The sequence below is a fragment of the Tamandua tetradactyla genome, chromosome 4 (genome assembly GCF_023851605.1).
Source record: "Tamandua tetradactyla isolate mTamTet1 chromosome 4, mTamTet1.pri, whole genome shotgun sequence".
In the NCBI taxonomy this organism is placed as follows: domain Eukaryota; kingdom Metazoa; phylum Chordata; class Mammalia; order Pilosa; family Myrmecophagidae; genus Tamandua; species Tamandua tetradactyla.
In genome coordinates, this window is record NC_135330.1 from 3,943,249 (window position 1) to 3,959,628 (window position 16,380).

At 42.7% G+C, this 16,380-nt stretch overlaps 1 protein-coding gene across 1 annotated transcript; it reads right to left on the reverse strand.

Annotated features, from left to right (window-relative positions):
- Positions 1–254: 254 nt before the first annotated feature.
- On the reverse strand, positions 255–2,219 carry LOC143678716 (Golgi-associated RAB2 interactor protein 4-like). Its single transcript, XM_077155674.1, has one exon. The coding sequence runs from the start codon at positions 1,892–1,894 to the stop codon at positions 269–271; it is 1,626 nt and encodes a 541-aa protein (XP_077011789.1). The 5' UTR covers positions 1,895–2,219; the 3' UTR covers positions 255–268.
- Between the last annotated feature and the right edge of the window lie 14,161 nt (positions 2,220–16,380).

The following is a 16,380-nucleotide window of genomic DNA, read 5'->3' on the forward strand; positions in this document are numbered from 1 at the left end:
TTGTAACAGGGAGGGGGTGCATAATGGAGCATCCCAGCCTGCTCTCCCAACTTTCAGCTCTGCGGAGCATGAGTGAGAGGGAGCTCCCTTTCCCTGGGCGTGGCTGCAGCACATGACATCACAAAACACCGAGGTGGCTGCCAGTCTGCAGGACATGGCTAAAGCAGAGCACAGCACAACACAGCATGACAAAACACCGAGGTGGCTGCCAGTCTGCAGGACATGGCAAAAACAGAGCACAGCACAACACAGCATGACATTTTGATATTTATTGACTATCAAGTGGAATCGTCTCTCCCTGGGGATATTCCCCGGAGGTCACTGAAGTCAGGGCACTGATGTTCGCACCCTGGTGACGCTCAGCTGACCCCACGACGAGGCTCGCATCTGTTCCGTGGGCTGGCGATGATATAGTTAACCTGGCTCTCAGGCGCCTCAGGAATGACGTGAGCCTGCTCGGACCCTTTTCTGTGGAGCCCGAACTGGCAGTGGATCCACCCGTCCTGGACTTCCCAGAAGACCTGGAGTCCTTTGCAGGGGGCGTGCGGCTCATGCCCTGGTTAAGGGAAGGGCGCTCACTGCCCTGATGTCCTTCTTGCTTATGATCTTTCCTGGTGGATCTGTGGCTAGAGAAGGACCAGCCTGGTGACTGTCGGTCAACTTGGTGTCTGGTCTGTTCCCTCTTCCTTTTCTCCCGGGCCGCGGCGTTGGACTGGGAGACTCGTTGGCCTGCCTCCTGTGCAGTGTTCTGGCCTTGGCTCACTGAGCTGGAGATGGGCGATTCTGCTGCTGTTGGGACTGCAGCTGTTTCCACGATGCTCTTGATGGTGGATGTCCTGGCAATCGCCATGCTCGTGCTGCCCTCAGGAAAGAGACTGGCCAATGCTGCTAAGCTGGAGGTCCACTCGGATGTTTTGCTTGCCGCCCCAGCACTGGCCACCTTGATGTTCTTCGCAGGCACGCTGATGACACCCGCCATGGCCACGTGGTTGTTGCCTCCTCTCGGGCCCCTGGAAGCGGCTCCTGGTCCTGTCACGGTATTTTGCGCAGAACCTGCAGACGTAGATGTCATCACGCTCACCACGGTGCCTGCTGCACTGCCCTTCGTTGCTGCCCCTGCTGTTGCCCAGGATGCTGCAGGCTGTGCTGGTTTGAGGGTGGTCATGGCAGGCCTGCTGGGCTCTCTATAGTTCCTTCCTTCACCCCCAGCAAAACCTGCAGAGGAGGCCCAAGACACGTCAGAGATGACGCGGAGGCTCCTGATGTCATCCCCTTCTCCATGGGACTCAGCTGATGTGCTGGTCTGGTCCTCTTCCTCCAGCTCCGGCACGCATATCATGTCCCAGGCGGGAACGGCATGAGTGCCACTGTTACTCTCCACAGGTGGGCGCAGGAGGTAAATGATTTTTTCCCACTGCAGGAATAGGTCTTCCTGAGCATCCAGAGGGGGACACAGCTGCAGGTAAGAGGAGCGGCCGGTGGCGAACTTCAGGCGCAGCTGCTGTTTCTGCCGGTCGTGAACTGACAGCCTGATTAGCTTCAAGGGCAGCAGCCTGGTGAGCTCCATGGTCTTTTCAGCTTGGCGGCCTCTCCCCTGGGTGGTCTGGCCCCTGCGGGTGACGGGTCGGGCCAGCAGCATGACATCGGGGATGGGCAGGAGGGGGCTGGTGCACACGATGCCCACGGTCACAATTTGGATTCGGTTGTGCACGTCAATCACCTTTCCCCTCCGGGTGACCTGAATGAAGTCGCTCTCGAACACGGGGGCGTACTTAAACATATTGTACTCCCCCTCGGACAGGTGGCGCTGCAGCTTGCCCATGGGCATGTTGAACAGGCCCGCTGCAGGCCCGCTCCGCACCGTGTAGTAGGGGAGCTCACCGCGACCGCTCATGATGACACTTGAGTGGCAGCGGCAGCACCGGCACGGCGGGGTGCTGGGTCTCCCTTGGCCTCGTGGGCGATGAGTCAGCAACACACCGGGGTGCGGTGGCGGCTCTCCAGATGTTCTTTCCACTGGCTCTACCCCACAGGACCCCAGAGCCTCCCAGAGGGCAGGGTGGGGAGTGGGGGGCTCAGCGGATTGCTGGCACAGGGGATGTCGCAGGTGCTCTGAATCTCACCCGAATCTGCTCGAAGTCACAAGGACTGAGAGTGGGCTCCTGACAGGTTCACTGACGCGCTCCTGGCAAGAGAATTTCCCACTCAGCCTTCACCCCGGGCCCAGCCCTATTTATACTCTGCGGCCCTTTGTGAGCTGTCCCTGTCATGCAGCCCCCTTTGTCCTTGTCACCCCAGCTGTCACCTCAAGGCAGGACCACTGTCCTCCCCCAAAACACCCCATCTCTCCACAGAGGCCGGGCTCACCTGCCAGGGATACATGCATCTCAGGGCAAAAATAAAGCGGAAAATTAAAGCACTTCTTGGCTCTTTTGCTAGGTTATAAGTATACCAGAGACTTCTAAGAATTTGTTAATATAACAGTTTCATGGATTTCATATGACATATAAAATATAATGTATTTTAACACAGGCCACTAATTAAAATGCAATGAAACCTATGGTTTCATGACAAAGGCCTAAATCTTTTCAGTTAATTCCATTTCTTTTATGTTGGATTTAAGCCACTCTTCTACACCAAGAACCGTGATAGCTGTCCTCACCATTTTAAATTTTCATTTCATAGTCTCCGTCTGCTTACAATTATTCATGCGGCATGAGACGTAGAGCACTGAATCTGAATATCTTCCATCAGTTTCCTGAATAAATAAAATTTTCTAACTGCTAATAGTAAACATGAAACCTAAATTCAAGGTTTAGGTTTACAAGATTGTAAAGTGTGTGGTATGTTCGGGAAAATAACATGAGAAGTGAGCTATAAAGACAAAAAGAAAAATGTGTTTCCCTTCTGTGTCGGGGGTGGGTGGGTGGGAAGGGATGGCCAACAAATGAGAATGGGGATCAGCATTTGCCAGAGTAAAAAGAGAACTTTAATGAAAGTCAATTTCTTTCTTGATTTCCCAAGATAGTCACTTGTACTGATATAATTCAGGGGAAAAGAGAGAATTCCAAGACAAAAAAATACCAGTGTGAGGTGAGTGGAACGCATTGTTGTTTCTCATGGGCTGGAATAATTGTGGACATCATCTCAATGATTTCCAAGATTAGTTCATGTAGTTGTAACAAGAGAGCAGCTGTTTTACTAGTGGCAGAGATGATTTAATCTTTCAGACCATCAGATATGATATGGCAAAGCAATTGAAAACCGAAAATAAATCTGCCATGATCAACTAATGTCTTAAAAACTAAAGACGTTTTTCTCTTTTCTTTGTAACACAGGTAAACTAACAGTTGGAAAATGCAACCTTATGAGGTTTGTGTTATTTTAAACTTCTGTGGATGTCAGTCATATATTGTGATGTTTTGTGGTTACTGATGTTTTGAATTTACATACAAATATACACACATGCCATATAACTGGAAACTAAATACAATGTCTAAAAGAAATTAACAATAAGTGCTTTTCATGAGCTTAGCAGTTCATTATAGAATCTGTCTACTATGGGGATCGTAACTCACTTGAATGGATAAGCAATACTAATTTTGATTTTTTAATTTTTAAATACCATTAGCTCTTGCAGAAAACAACAGCACACATATACTTTAGTGGCCCAATTCAATTACCATAGGCATTTGGTGTAACCAGAGCAGCACATGATTCTGCTTACCATAATGAGATTGACTTACTAGCTTTGCATTTAAAGAAGATTTCAAAGCCCAAAATTTCTAATGTTAGTGGCCAAAATTGCCAAAGTTGAATACCATTTAAATACATAAAAAACACACACAGAGCACTATTCTTTTAGTGCAATCTGAAAAACTCTTTAGATAAAAGCGTACATTTAGAATAGCATCGTACTGTCTAGTATAAATAAATGAGAAGTGTAATGCTTTTTGAAGAGCAATTACTTGTCTCATGATGAGTTAGCTCTTCCTGAATTAGGGAACCATGTTCTAGACCAAAGTTCCTACACTCAGTCCTCTGCTAACACTCTGTCTAAATACCTGCAGCGCATCACCATTCTTGTGCCTGACTTGGAAATATTAGCTCAAATGCTACTTCCTGACAATTCTTAAATTGTTCAGCTAGAATCCCCGTTTGTACCCATTCCTCGATTATAAATGCAGTGAGAGAAGGACCACGTTTCATGCTTTGGTCTCTAGGACTTTCAGGTTATGGGAGGTCAACCAATATTTATAGTATTTTCCGTATTCTGTAGTATTATGGAATCCGCAATTATGACTTATTAGTATTGTGTAAGGATTCTTTAAATGTGAGTAATCAACTAATTGTTTCCCAAGTTGGAAATTTTAAGAAAAGAATTCTTACAAATAGTCCCTTTATTATTAACAAATAATGAAATCTATTAGATATTTTGCTAATCAGTTTTTGTAAAAATGTATAAGAATTCATCTTAAAGTTAGTGTGCTGGTTTTTAACTGTTCCGTACTCCAGAAAACTGTGTTCTTTTAATACGGTCTTGTTTGGACAGACCTATTGCTGGGCGGACATTTTCAACAGGCTGTTTCCAGGGAGATGTGACCACGCCCATTTAGGTGGATCTCAGTCAGATTCCTGGAGGCAGACTTACTGTTGGTGGGGATGTAAAATGGCACAATGCTCTAGAAGCAGTTTGGTGCTTCCTGAGGAAGCTAGGTACAGAAGTGTCATATGATCCAGGAATCCCATTACTAGGTGTCTTTTCAGAGGACATGAGGGCAAAGAAAGAAACTGGCATTTGCACACCAATGTTTATAGCAGCATTATTTATAATTGCCAACCAAGGGAAACAGTCCAAGTGTCCATCAACAGAGGATTAGCTAAACAAGCTGTGATATATACATAGGATGGAATGTTACACAGCTATAACACAGGGCAAAGTCATGAAGCATGTAACAATGTGGATGGACATTGACAAGATTATGCTGTGAAATCAGCCAGAAACAAGAGGACAAATACTGTATGGGCTCACTAATATGAACTAACGTTAATGAGTGAACGTGAAGAAGTTAAAAACACAGGTTATAAGGAGATAGACATAGAATAGACATTGGGCAACAGGACTGATTGTAAAACTTCAGAAATGGATAGCACAATACTACCTGATTGTAGCACAGTAATATACACTTAGGCTGGATTGTATGATATGTGAATAAAACCGCTTAAAAATGAACAAAGAGAAGCAAGTGCTAGAAAAAATGTGGGTAAAGAGATGTACCTATTCACTGTGGATAGGGAAATGAGAGGTGCAGTGTGGTAGTTCCACAGGAGGCTACTTGCAGGGTTGCCATATGATCCTGAAACCCTGTTGCTCAACAGATCCTGGAGGAACTGAGTGTGGGGACATGAGTGGACATTTGCTCACTGGTGTTTCGGGGGGCAGTGAATGCAGGTGGCCTAAGGGTACAAGGACTGAGGAATGGAAGGGGAAAGTATGGCGTATACATGCAAAGGAATACTGAGTGGCTACAAACAGGAGAGAAGTTGTGAATCATGCAACTAGAACCTTAAGAGCTATATGTTAAATGAAATGTTAGGAGCATAAAGACAAATATTAACATGCCTCAATCATTTGGACTAAGCATGTTAGAAATTCAGTGAACTGAAGTCGAGGGTTATCAGGTCGGGGCTTATTGCAGAAGGCCCTAGAGTGTAAGCTCTTACAGCAGTCACTTATTCAGGAGGTGGGACAGTTAATTCTAAATTTGGAGATGCTGAGCTGTTTATATATAACACGGTCCATCCCAGAGTCTTTGGGTACTCATGTGACACCTGAGACTCACAGCTCTGTAGCTATGAAAGTCAGCAGTACCCCAGCAAACTAAATATTGAGGTGCCCTCTGACCCAGCAATAGCACTACTTGGTATATACCAAGAAGAGCTGAAAGCAGTGACACAGACAGACATTTGCACACCGATGTTCATAGCAGCATTATTCACATTCACTGGAGGATGGAAACAATCCAAATGTCCATCAACAGACGAGTGGATTAACAAAACAGAATATTACGCAACAATAAGACAAAACAAGATGGATGCACCTTGAGGAAATGATGCTGAGTGAAATAGGTCAGACACAAAAAGATAGAAGCTGCAGGACTCCATTTTTACAGCAATGGTAAAGGTAAAATCTGAGGTTTATAATACAGAATATTGGGGACTTAGACATACATAGAAGCTACAGATAGGTGAGTGGTTACCGAATGAGTTTGAACTCCAGAGTAAGAGAATAGATAGAAGTGAAGGCAATTCTCTAGTGGGTCTAATAGGTGATATTATCATATTGCAGGTGAAGATGATTGAAAGGGGTTGTAAAGGCCTATGTGTCCCACTGATGAACACTAGAAATTTAAATTAGTTCTTGTAAGAACTATTTCAAAGGTTTGTTTCTTGTACAAGGAGTGTTTTGAGTTCAGGGTACAGGAGGAAATCTGCTTTCGCATACTATGGGCTATGTTTAACAGGAGAACATCAGCAGTACCATAGCAACAGCAGGGGTGAATAATGGGGGGAGGGACAAGAGTAAGGAGAGGTTTAGATGTCCTATTTGGTGAGGGTATGTATTGGTTATCTTTCTCTAGGAAACAATGAAATTATCTAAAATGGAGAATGTTGATGGACTGTGGACTTTGGGCATTATACATAATGCCTAATGAATGCAGGTGGCTGAGGGATGCACTGACCTCAAAGTAGATTAGTGAATGATGGTGAATACATTTGATCGAATATTGTACTGCTACAAAAAGGAACAAAGCCGTGAGGCATGCAGGTATGTGAATGAACCTATGGGACATTTGGTGAGGCAAAATAAGCCAGAAACAAAGAACAATTATTGTGTGGTCTCCTTTAGAAAATGCTTATAAGAAAATGGGGGCCTAGATTTTAAGCTCTTCTACCAGACTTAAACTCCAGTCTGGAGTGGTAATATTCCTTCTGGATTTTGAGAGGCTGTTTTATATATGTATAACCTGGTATTTAGAGATAAAGACAAAGGCGATCGGGTTGGGATTAAGGTAATTCAGAACACAGGGGTAAGGAAGACGTCGTCTGTATTTTAGAACCACATCTACTCTTTGAGACCAAAGGAAGAAAGTTTATTTTGTCTGCAACCTAAATTTTATGTAGCACATAATCTAACTCAACCTGTCTGGACAGCTCTTTTGAACAATTGAAACACTGGGAGTCCAGTATAAGAAAGAGGTCCTTTAGTCCTGTATAGTGTAATGTAAGCCTGGATACATCCTAGAATATATTAAGCAGATAATCAAAAAGTATCGGCAAAGTCCCTTGCAGGATGGGAGAAAAATTATGGAGCTATTGAACTTTACCACAGGGAATCCGGTGATACTGTGTCAAACGTTAGGGGCACCCAAATCAATAAGCGAAGCCCTTGATCTTGAGGCTTAACTCTTGCGAAGCTTATGAAGGTGGCGGAGAAGCTTAGCCTACCTATAGGTATGCCTAGGGGTTTCTTCTGAAGGACCTCTTCCATTGCTCAGATGTGACCTCACTCTCTCTAAGCCCAGCTCTGTAAGTGAAACCATTGCCCTCCCCACTATGTGGGACGACATCCCGGGGTGAAGGACTCCTTGGCGGCATGAGAGGTGACTTCCAAGGATAAGTCTGGCTGCACTGTGGGATCAACAAGTCCATCCTGACTGAAAGGGGGAAAAGAAGTGTATCTAATAAAGTATCATGGCTGAGATCATTCAAATGGAGTTGAGAGGCTACCATGAAGGTCACTCTTATGCACGCTTCAGTTAGACTCTGCTACTCATCAAAACTTACCAAACCCCAACCAAAACCATTCCATTAAATCCTAAAGAACACCTAGGACAATATATAAGATTCTACAGAGGTTCCATGCACTAGGGTAACTTTCCAGAAACTTAGAACCTCCAGATGGGTCCCAGGACCAGATAAGTCATGAAACCTAGGGGGCCCAGCTTCTCCAGAACATCAGCTAGTTCCATCTCCCTACCCCATATTTCTCACAAACCCTTCCAGCATGAAAGAGTTAGAATGGCCATAGCCCAAATACCCCTAAAGAGAGGGATAGAAATATCAAAGGTGATGGTAAAGTTATACAGAGAGGTAGGGTTTAACAAACGTATATGATTACTGCATCATTAAATTGATACTGCTTTTAGTCTCTAGTATCTTAGAGGAGCTAGTTGTAAAAACCTAAAATTGGGGAATTGTAACCTCTACCAAACTCTGAAATCTGTTCACAACTAATTGTAGTGCTGTGCATTGAAATTATTACTTTTTTGTATATATGTTACTTTTCACCAAAAAGGAAAGAATTCTATTGTGATGATAAAAAAATATTTATTCTTATGTTCTGGAGCAGCTGGAAGGAAATACCTGAGATGATGGTATGGTAGCCTATGACAAGTCTGGGGTCTGTCCTGTAACTACTTTTATGAGAGTGATTTGAAAACTATTGCTTTTTTTCCCCTTTGTTTTGTATATATGTTATATTATACAATAAAAAGGGGGAGGAGGAAAGAAATGAAAAAATTATTTCTAAGCGTCACCCCCAGAGATCCTGTTTTGTTGCTCAGATGTGGCCTTTCTCTCTAACTGACATCACAAGTGAACACACTGTCTTTCCCCCCTCTACGTGAGACACATCTCCAGGGGTGTAAATCTCCCTGGCAATGTGGGACAGAAATCCAGGGATGTCCTTCTTGACCAAAAGGGGGAAGAGAGAAATGAGGAAAAATAAAGCGTCAGTGGCTGAGAGATTTCAAACAGAGTTGAGAGGTTATCCTGGAGGTTATTCTTATGCATTATTTAGATATCCCTTTTTAATTTATGGTGTATTAGAGTGCCTGGAGGGAAGTACCTGAAACTGTTGAGTTATATTCCAGTAATCTTGATTCTTGAAGACAATGTTATAACAATATAGCTCTAACAATGTAATTGTGTGATTGTGAAAACCTTGTGTCTCATGCTTCTTTTATCCAGGATATGGACAAAGGAGTAAAAAAATATGGATAAAAATAAATAAATAATAGGGGGGATAGCGAGTGAGGTAGTTAGGTTCAGGGGTCTACTTGGCTAGGTGAATGTGCCTAGTTCTATTGTTGCGGACATGAGCCAATGGCATATGAACCTCGTCTGTTGCTGATTACATCTGTAGTCAGCTAGGAGGCATGCCTGCTGCAATGAATGATGTTTCATTTAATTGGCTGGTGCTTAAATGAGAGAGCTCAATGTAGCACAGCCTAAGCAGTTTGGCATACCTTATCAGAGGACTCACAGCTCAGCCCAGGCGTTTGGAGATACAGAAAGGAATCACCCTGGGGAAAGTTGTTGGAACCCAGAGGCCTGGAGAGAAGGCCAGCAGAGATTGTCCTGTACCTTCCTATGTAAGAAAGAACCTCAGTGGAAAGTTAGCTGGGTTTCCTCTGAAGAACTATATGTTAACTAAATAAATCCCCTTTTATTGAAAGCCACTCCATCTCTGGTGTGTTACATTCCAGCAGCTAGCAAACTAGAACAGATTTTGGTACCTGAGGAGTAGGGTGCTGCTGCAGTTTGCAAACACCAAACATGTTGGGCCAGTTTTTTGGATGGTTAAGGGGAAGATTTTGGAGGAACTTCAAAGAAGAGAATGATGGAGAAGTCCTGTAGTGCTTGAAGAGACTGTTGGTATAAATGGAACTACTGCCAATCTGGACAAAGGGGGACATAAAAGGGACAAATTGGAGTTTGCAGAGTGAGAACCATGGAAGCTTGGGTCTGAAGCCAAGAAACCTCGGCCAGGAGAGTGGACTCACCCTTATCGATGGAGATGGTGAGTCTCCCACCTTGTTGCAGTGGAAGAGTTGTGCCGCCTCAGGCCTTGGAAAAGGTACAGCACGCTCCTTAGGGACTGGGGAGAGCCTGGCTGATACCACATGGAGGGGTTGAGTGTGTGACCCAGAAATGGTAAGAGCCCATGTGGCCCCGATGCCTGGAGAGGGTGGAGCCAAGAAAAAGGGGGTCTCCTCAATGTCCCCTGAGGTTGATTTGTTAAGAGGTGGGCCACTGCATAGCCCTTGGAAAGGGTGGGACTGCCACTTTCTAAAGCTGAAGGATAAATGACTTTCAGACTTTGGAATTCAATGGTGTTTGCCCTGCAGGTTTTCCTCCCAATTTCTCCCTATGGATCCTGTGACTGTCCCTCCTTTGCTTTATTGGCACCAGATGGCTTGTTTTGAGATTCATAGGTCTATAGCCAGAAGAGAATTTTTTGCACTTTAATATTGTTTAAGGTGATGTATGCAGTTGCCAGGTGGCCATGTGGTAGTTAGGTTCATGTGTCAACTTGGCTAGGTGAAGGTGCCTAGTTCTATTGCTGTGGACATGAGCCAATGGCATGTGAACGTCGTCTGTTGCTGATTACATCTGCAGTAGGTTAGGAGGCTTGCCTGCTGCAATGAATGATGTTTGATTTAATTGGCTGGTGACTAAATGAGATACTCAACGTAGTACAGCCCAAGCAGCTCAGTATATCATCTCAGCACTCACAGCTCAGCCCAGGCCTTTGGAGATGCAGAAAGGAATCACTCTGGGGAAAGTTGTTGGAACCCAGAGGCCTGGAGAGAAGGCCAGCAGAGATCACCCTGTGCCTTCCCGAGTAAGAACCTCAGTTGAAAGTTAGCTGCCTTTCCTCTGAAGAACTATATGTTAACTAAATAAATCCCCTTCTATTGAAAGCCAATCCATCTCTGGTGTGTTACATTCCAGCAGCTAGCAAACTAGAACAAGGGGTAAAATAAATTGGATGGATAGAAATACTAGCGGTCAGTGAGAGGGAGGGGTAAAGGGTATGGGATGTATGAGTTTTTTCTTCTTTCTTTTTCTTTCTTTTTCTGGAGTGATGGAGCTGTTCTAAAAATGATCATGGTGATGAATCACAACTATGGATTATATTGTGAACCATTGACTTTACACTATGTATGGACTGTATGTGCAGGAAGATTTGTCAATAAAAATATTTTTTAAAAAAGAAACCATCAGCAGCTGCAATATAGTGAAACACTAGAAAGACATTTACTTAAAGCAAATAAATAAAGGAATACACTTTGAAAAAAATAACGTGGATTATTAGTCTGCTTTTAATGTGAAATTTTAAAAAAGTTTTTCTTAATCATCCGAGTCTCTGTCTAGAAAACGAAGATTTCACATCCTAACAATATCCTTGTCAATGCTTCTACTGGTCTTACCATATTTTGTTTCAAAGACAAGCCTTCTCCCTGTTAAAGGAAACTCTCTTACAAATAGTTTGTTCTTTTCACTTTGTAAAAGTAAGTTGCTAAAATGGTTTAACCTATTGCATAGGAGGTGTTTGGGAAGTATTACAGTGGTTTGAAGAAATTTTCTCTCCTGTTGCTGGTAAAATTTGTATAGGTAAAATATTATTCGTATATTTAGAGATTGTATAAAATTCCTAAAAATTTAACAATGTTCTTACTGTTCATGTTATATCCTGAAACTAATCTGTAGGATGTTAGACAATGGTATGGTGTTTTTTGTCATGATTTAGTTATTCTTAAAAAGCTACAGATCATAGAAACAACCAAATTTAATTGTTGGTTGCTCTGCTTTGCTCTAACGCTTCCCTAAAAGTACAGGCGGTCAGCTATAAGTCAGAGCTCCATCTGTAACAAGGGAAGGCCTTAAAGAAAGGCAGGACAAATATACAAATTATATTTATCTGTTAATTAACATAACCCTGGTGAATGTATACAAGTGAGACAGAACAAAACCTCTGCAATGGATTGTTAATGTAAAACAACTGTCTAATGTTTTTACATATGAAAGCAGCTTCATTTAAAAATGATTACAAAAAGTAGAGCTTAGATTATAAACTTTAACTATTATCTTTAAATTCTGAAATGCTTTGCTTTTTGTATAACCTCGTAGCTCCCTGGAACTTTAAGTATCTTTGTGACACCTGAGACTCAGATTTAATTCTCCAGCTCTGAAAGTCATCATAAGTCCACACAGCAACTGTTTTAAAAAAAAAACAAAACTGAAAAAGAGCAAACTCTAATTAAAGATGTGATAAAACTGATCTGGTTAAAACTAAGGTAAATCAATATACAAGGTAAAAAAAAAAGAATATGGTCTCTATTTTAAAACTTTAACTTTTGTGTGAGACAAAAAGAAAAATGTTTATTTTGTCCAAAATTTAAATTTTCTGTAGCACACTGTGTTAGTTAGATTCAGTTGTCAAATTGGCCAGGTGAAGGCACCTAGTTCTGTTGCTGTGGCCATGAGCCAATGGTACATGAATCTCATCTGTTGCTAATTACATCTGCAGTCAGCTAGGAGCCGTGTCTGCTGCAATGAGTGATGTTTGACTTAATTGGCTGGTGCTTAAATGAGAGAACGCAATGTAGCACAGCCAAGCAGCTTGGCATTTCTCATCTCAGCACTCGCAGCTCAGCCCAGGCCTTTGGAGATGCAGAAAGAAATCACCCCGGGGAAAGTTGTTGGAACCCAGGGGCCTGGAGAGAAGACCAGCAGAGACCATCCTGTGCCTTCCCACGTAAGAAAGAACCTCAGTGGAAAGTTAGCTGCCTTTCCTCTGAAGAACCAACAAAATAAATCCCCTTTTATTAAAAGCCAATCCGTCTCTGGTGTGTTGCATTCCGGCAGCTAGCAAACTAGAACACACACCAATTTTACCTATTTAGCCAATTAATTTAAACAGCTTAATTCAGCTTTATTTGATATAGAATCTAGAATAAAAAATAAAATTTTAATATTCCAATACAAGTTAGTGTTATACTATGATGCATTTTAGAGTATTTTGACTAAAAAATGAGAAAGTATTTGCCAAGTCCCTTGAGGGAATAGGAAAGATAGAACTGTTAAACTTCCTTACCTGGGGAATTCCTGATGTTTTCTTAAACAAGAGGAGCTCCCAATTTAACAAGCCAGACCTGAATCTTGAGGTTTGCCCTTATGAAACTTATTTCAGAAACAGCAAACTGAGCCTACTTATTATTAGTGCTTAAGAAACATCTCCAGAAAATGTCATTGTTGTTCACATGTGGTCTCTCTCTGAGCCAAACTCTGACCTTCCCCCATATATTGGTACATAATTTCCAGGGGGTAAACCTGGCTCTGGCATTGCAGGACATAACTGGCCCTGGCATCATGGATTAAGTGACCAAAAGGGGGACAAGAAATAGAGTTTCAGTGGCTAAGAGGTTTCAAGTAGAGTCGAGAGGTCATTCTCGAGGTTACTCTTATGCAAGTTTCAGCCAAATATTGCAAACTGCCATAATATGACAAATCCCAACCAACAGTATTCTTGGAAACTTAAAGATATTCTGGACTGTATAAAACTTTATTTATTGAGTTTGTTTCCCAGGGATTTGAAGTCTCCAGATTGTTCCAGTGCCAGAAACGCTCTGAGACCCAGAAATAGCGGACCTTCCAAGGGCGAAAACTAGTTTCATCGTACCGTCCCCCTGCCCTTTAATGACAATGCCCCTTTTCAGCCTTGAAGCAGCTAGAAGAGTCATCACCCAGATTTCCCTCAAAATTGAGAGATACTTATCAAATGAGTGGGAGAACTGTAACTGAGAAATCAGGATTTAAGAGATGAATTTTGATTACTGAATCATTTCATATGTATTCTTTTTGCTTTCTGGTATTTTGGAGCACTCAGAGGGAAATTTCTGAAATCTCTGAATTGTAATCCAGCTGCCTTGATCTCTGATCATGATTGTATAGCCTTGATCTTCTACGCCCAGTGATTGTAAAAAAACCTTGTGACTAACCTTAATTTGTACCCAGGTATCCAGTTTTTCAACGTTAGAGTCTTGTAATCACTAAAGACAGCCCCTGATGTTTATTAATGAAGGGTCTTGTTCAGAGTTATCTTGATGACCGAGGCTGGATCTAACCACAGTGGGCCTGCCTGGCATATGCAGCAGCTTGGACTTTAACCTGCAATCACTTATACCTCATTCTGCCATTTTCTTATACAGATTCTGTGACTCAGCATGTAATCAATCTGTGGTGCGCACTAATCAGATCACCTCTAATTATGTCATCTGGGGCCACTGTGCTCATTGTCCTAAATCCTGCCCATCTTTTCCTTAGTAAAACTATCACAATTACTGCAGTTCAGGCAGACAGATTTTGGACCACAAGTCCATCTGCTCTCTTACTATGTGCCTAGTAATAAACTTTTTTCTCTCTTTGAAACCTCGGTGACTCGGGAGTTGGTTACTGAGTCTATTGGGACACACTGGGGGGTAGCGGTACCCTAATCACCCACCATCACGGTGCACAGCATTCGAGCCCCAGGAAACGCTTCTCCACGCTCTTGCCCTATTGCCTTGAAACAAAATGTCAAGGAACAAGGAAAAAAATGACCAAGACCAATGTCGAGAAAGTTTGTGGTTGTGTTGTTGCCAGCTATGGAGACCGCTATGGCTGGAGATGACGGCATGAAGCAAGCAGCAGAAACCTGGAGGTGGGAGTAATTAATTTATCAAACGCGTTCTCTCAGATAGCATGAATGCAATGGATTCTGGATCAATAACGTATTATTTTTTCCACTGAGGGTCCACTTTCTTGCTCTTGTTGATGCACCAATTTATGGCTAGAGGAATGAAAAAGTATGTATTGGAGGAATTGCACATGGTAACCGACTAACATTTTGTAACACTAAACAATTCATATTACTGTTAAATTTGTTTTTGTGTAGCTCTAGATATAAAATAGGTAAAGTGTAATGCCAAATCTTTACCTTGGGAACTAGACAGAAGCTAAATACTAAAACTGTGAAGTTTTATTTAATAAGACTTAATTAAATGCATAAACAATTTTAAAAGGTCAAGTTCATTTAAATAAATTTGAATTCAAGTTTTGTCATCCACTAATTATAATTTGTGTTCTACCTCTGAATTTAGTATTTCTAAGTATATTTAAAGAAAAATTAAAATTTTCAAAATTAATGAAGAATCATTTTAAGACTTAATGTTTATTTTAATTTATGTTTTTGGTTAATGTTGGGGATTGAACCCTATTCCCCACGTTCAAGCCCTAATCCCTGAGGCTGAGGGTGTGAACCAATTGTGAAAGGGTCTCTGAAGATTCTATTTGTCAAGGTGCGGACTCCTTTGTGAATGGGGTCTCCAAAGGTCTGATTTAGATGAAGCCAAATTGAAACATGGCAGCCCTTAATCCATACGACTGGAATCACTTAAAGCAAAAGAAATGTGGATGCAAACAGTTAGTAGAAGCCCAAAGTTAGCAGAATCCAGAAGTGGCAATCAGACGAGGAGACAGATACCACTATGTGACAGAGGCAGAAGTCCAGCATCAAGGTACTGCTGGGCTTGCTTTCTCCCAGAGCCTGTGGTGTCCCAGCAACCCTCCGTCACATGATGGTCTCTCTCTCTAGTTCCTGCTGAAATCTGACTTCTACTTCCATGTCCAATTTCCTTTGCTTATAAGCCATGCTGGATTAAGACATGACCTCATTCAATTTAGCCGCATCTAAATAGGCTCTTTGAAGATCCTAATCACAAGTGATCCTACTCTGGCTTAGCTACTACTACTACTAAAACATCTTCAAAATTCCATTTACAAATGGGCTCATACCCACAGCATCAGGATCACAGGCTCTGCCCCCCCCTTTTGTTGGGGGATACGATTCATTCCCCAAGGCTGGACAAGGCTGGAACGGAAAGACCACTTAGTGGGTTGCTGCAGTAACGCAGATGACAGCTGATGGTGGTGTCAGGGGGAGAGGTGGGGGAGGGTCCAACTCTGGATACATTTGAAGCTGGAGCCCATGGGGTTTGTTCACCAACTTAGGGATGTGAGAAAGAGAGGAGGCAGCGACTGCAAGGGACTTGTCTGAGCAATTGGGAAGAGGGAGGTGCCCTTGACCAAGATGGCAAGGGCAGGGTGCTCTGTGTCTGTGGTTTAAGAGAGTCTTAGAAAAGGATTATGTGTTGAGACACACACACATATTTGCCCACAAGGAAATATTACCAATTAAAATGAATGATCTCAGTGAGGCATCACACAGCGCAGTGCATGCTCAGTCCCTCGCACTGTCGAACTCTCTCCATGGACAGGTGAATGTGATGTCCAGAAGCTGAACAGCCCAGGGGCCTTGGTACTCCATGTGGCTGGCTGGCCTCTCTCGTTGTCTCTTTCATCCACATGGCAATCCAGGAGGAGAAACTGTACCCATGAAAAATCTGAAACAAGAAAATCAAAAGCATGGAACTCAAATACAGGACCAGTTTGAAAGCCTGGCCTCTTACTCATGAACCTCCCCTCGGGAAG

What these genes read in the sequence shown, in the direction of transcription:
- LOC143678716 (XM_077155674.1), bottom strand. Translation starts at nt 1,894, where the DNA reads ATGAGCGGTCGCGGTGAGCTCCCCTACTACACGGTGCGGAGCGGGCCT.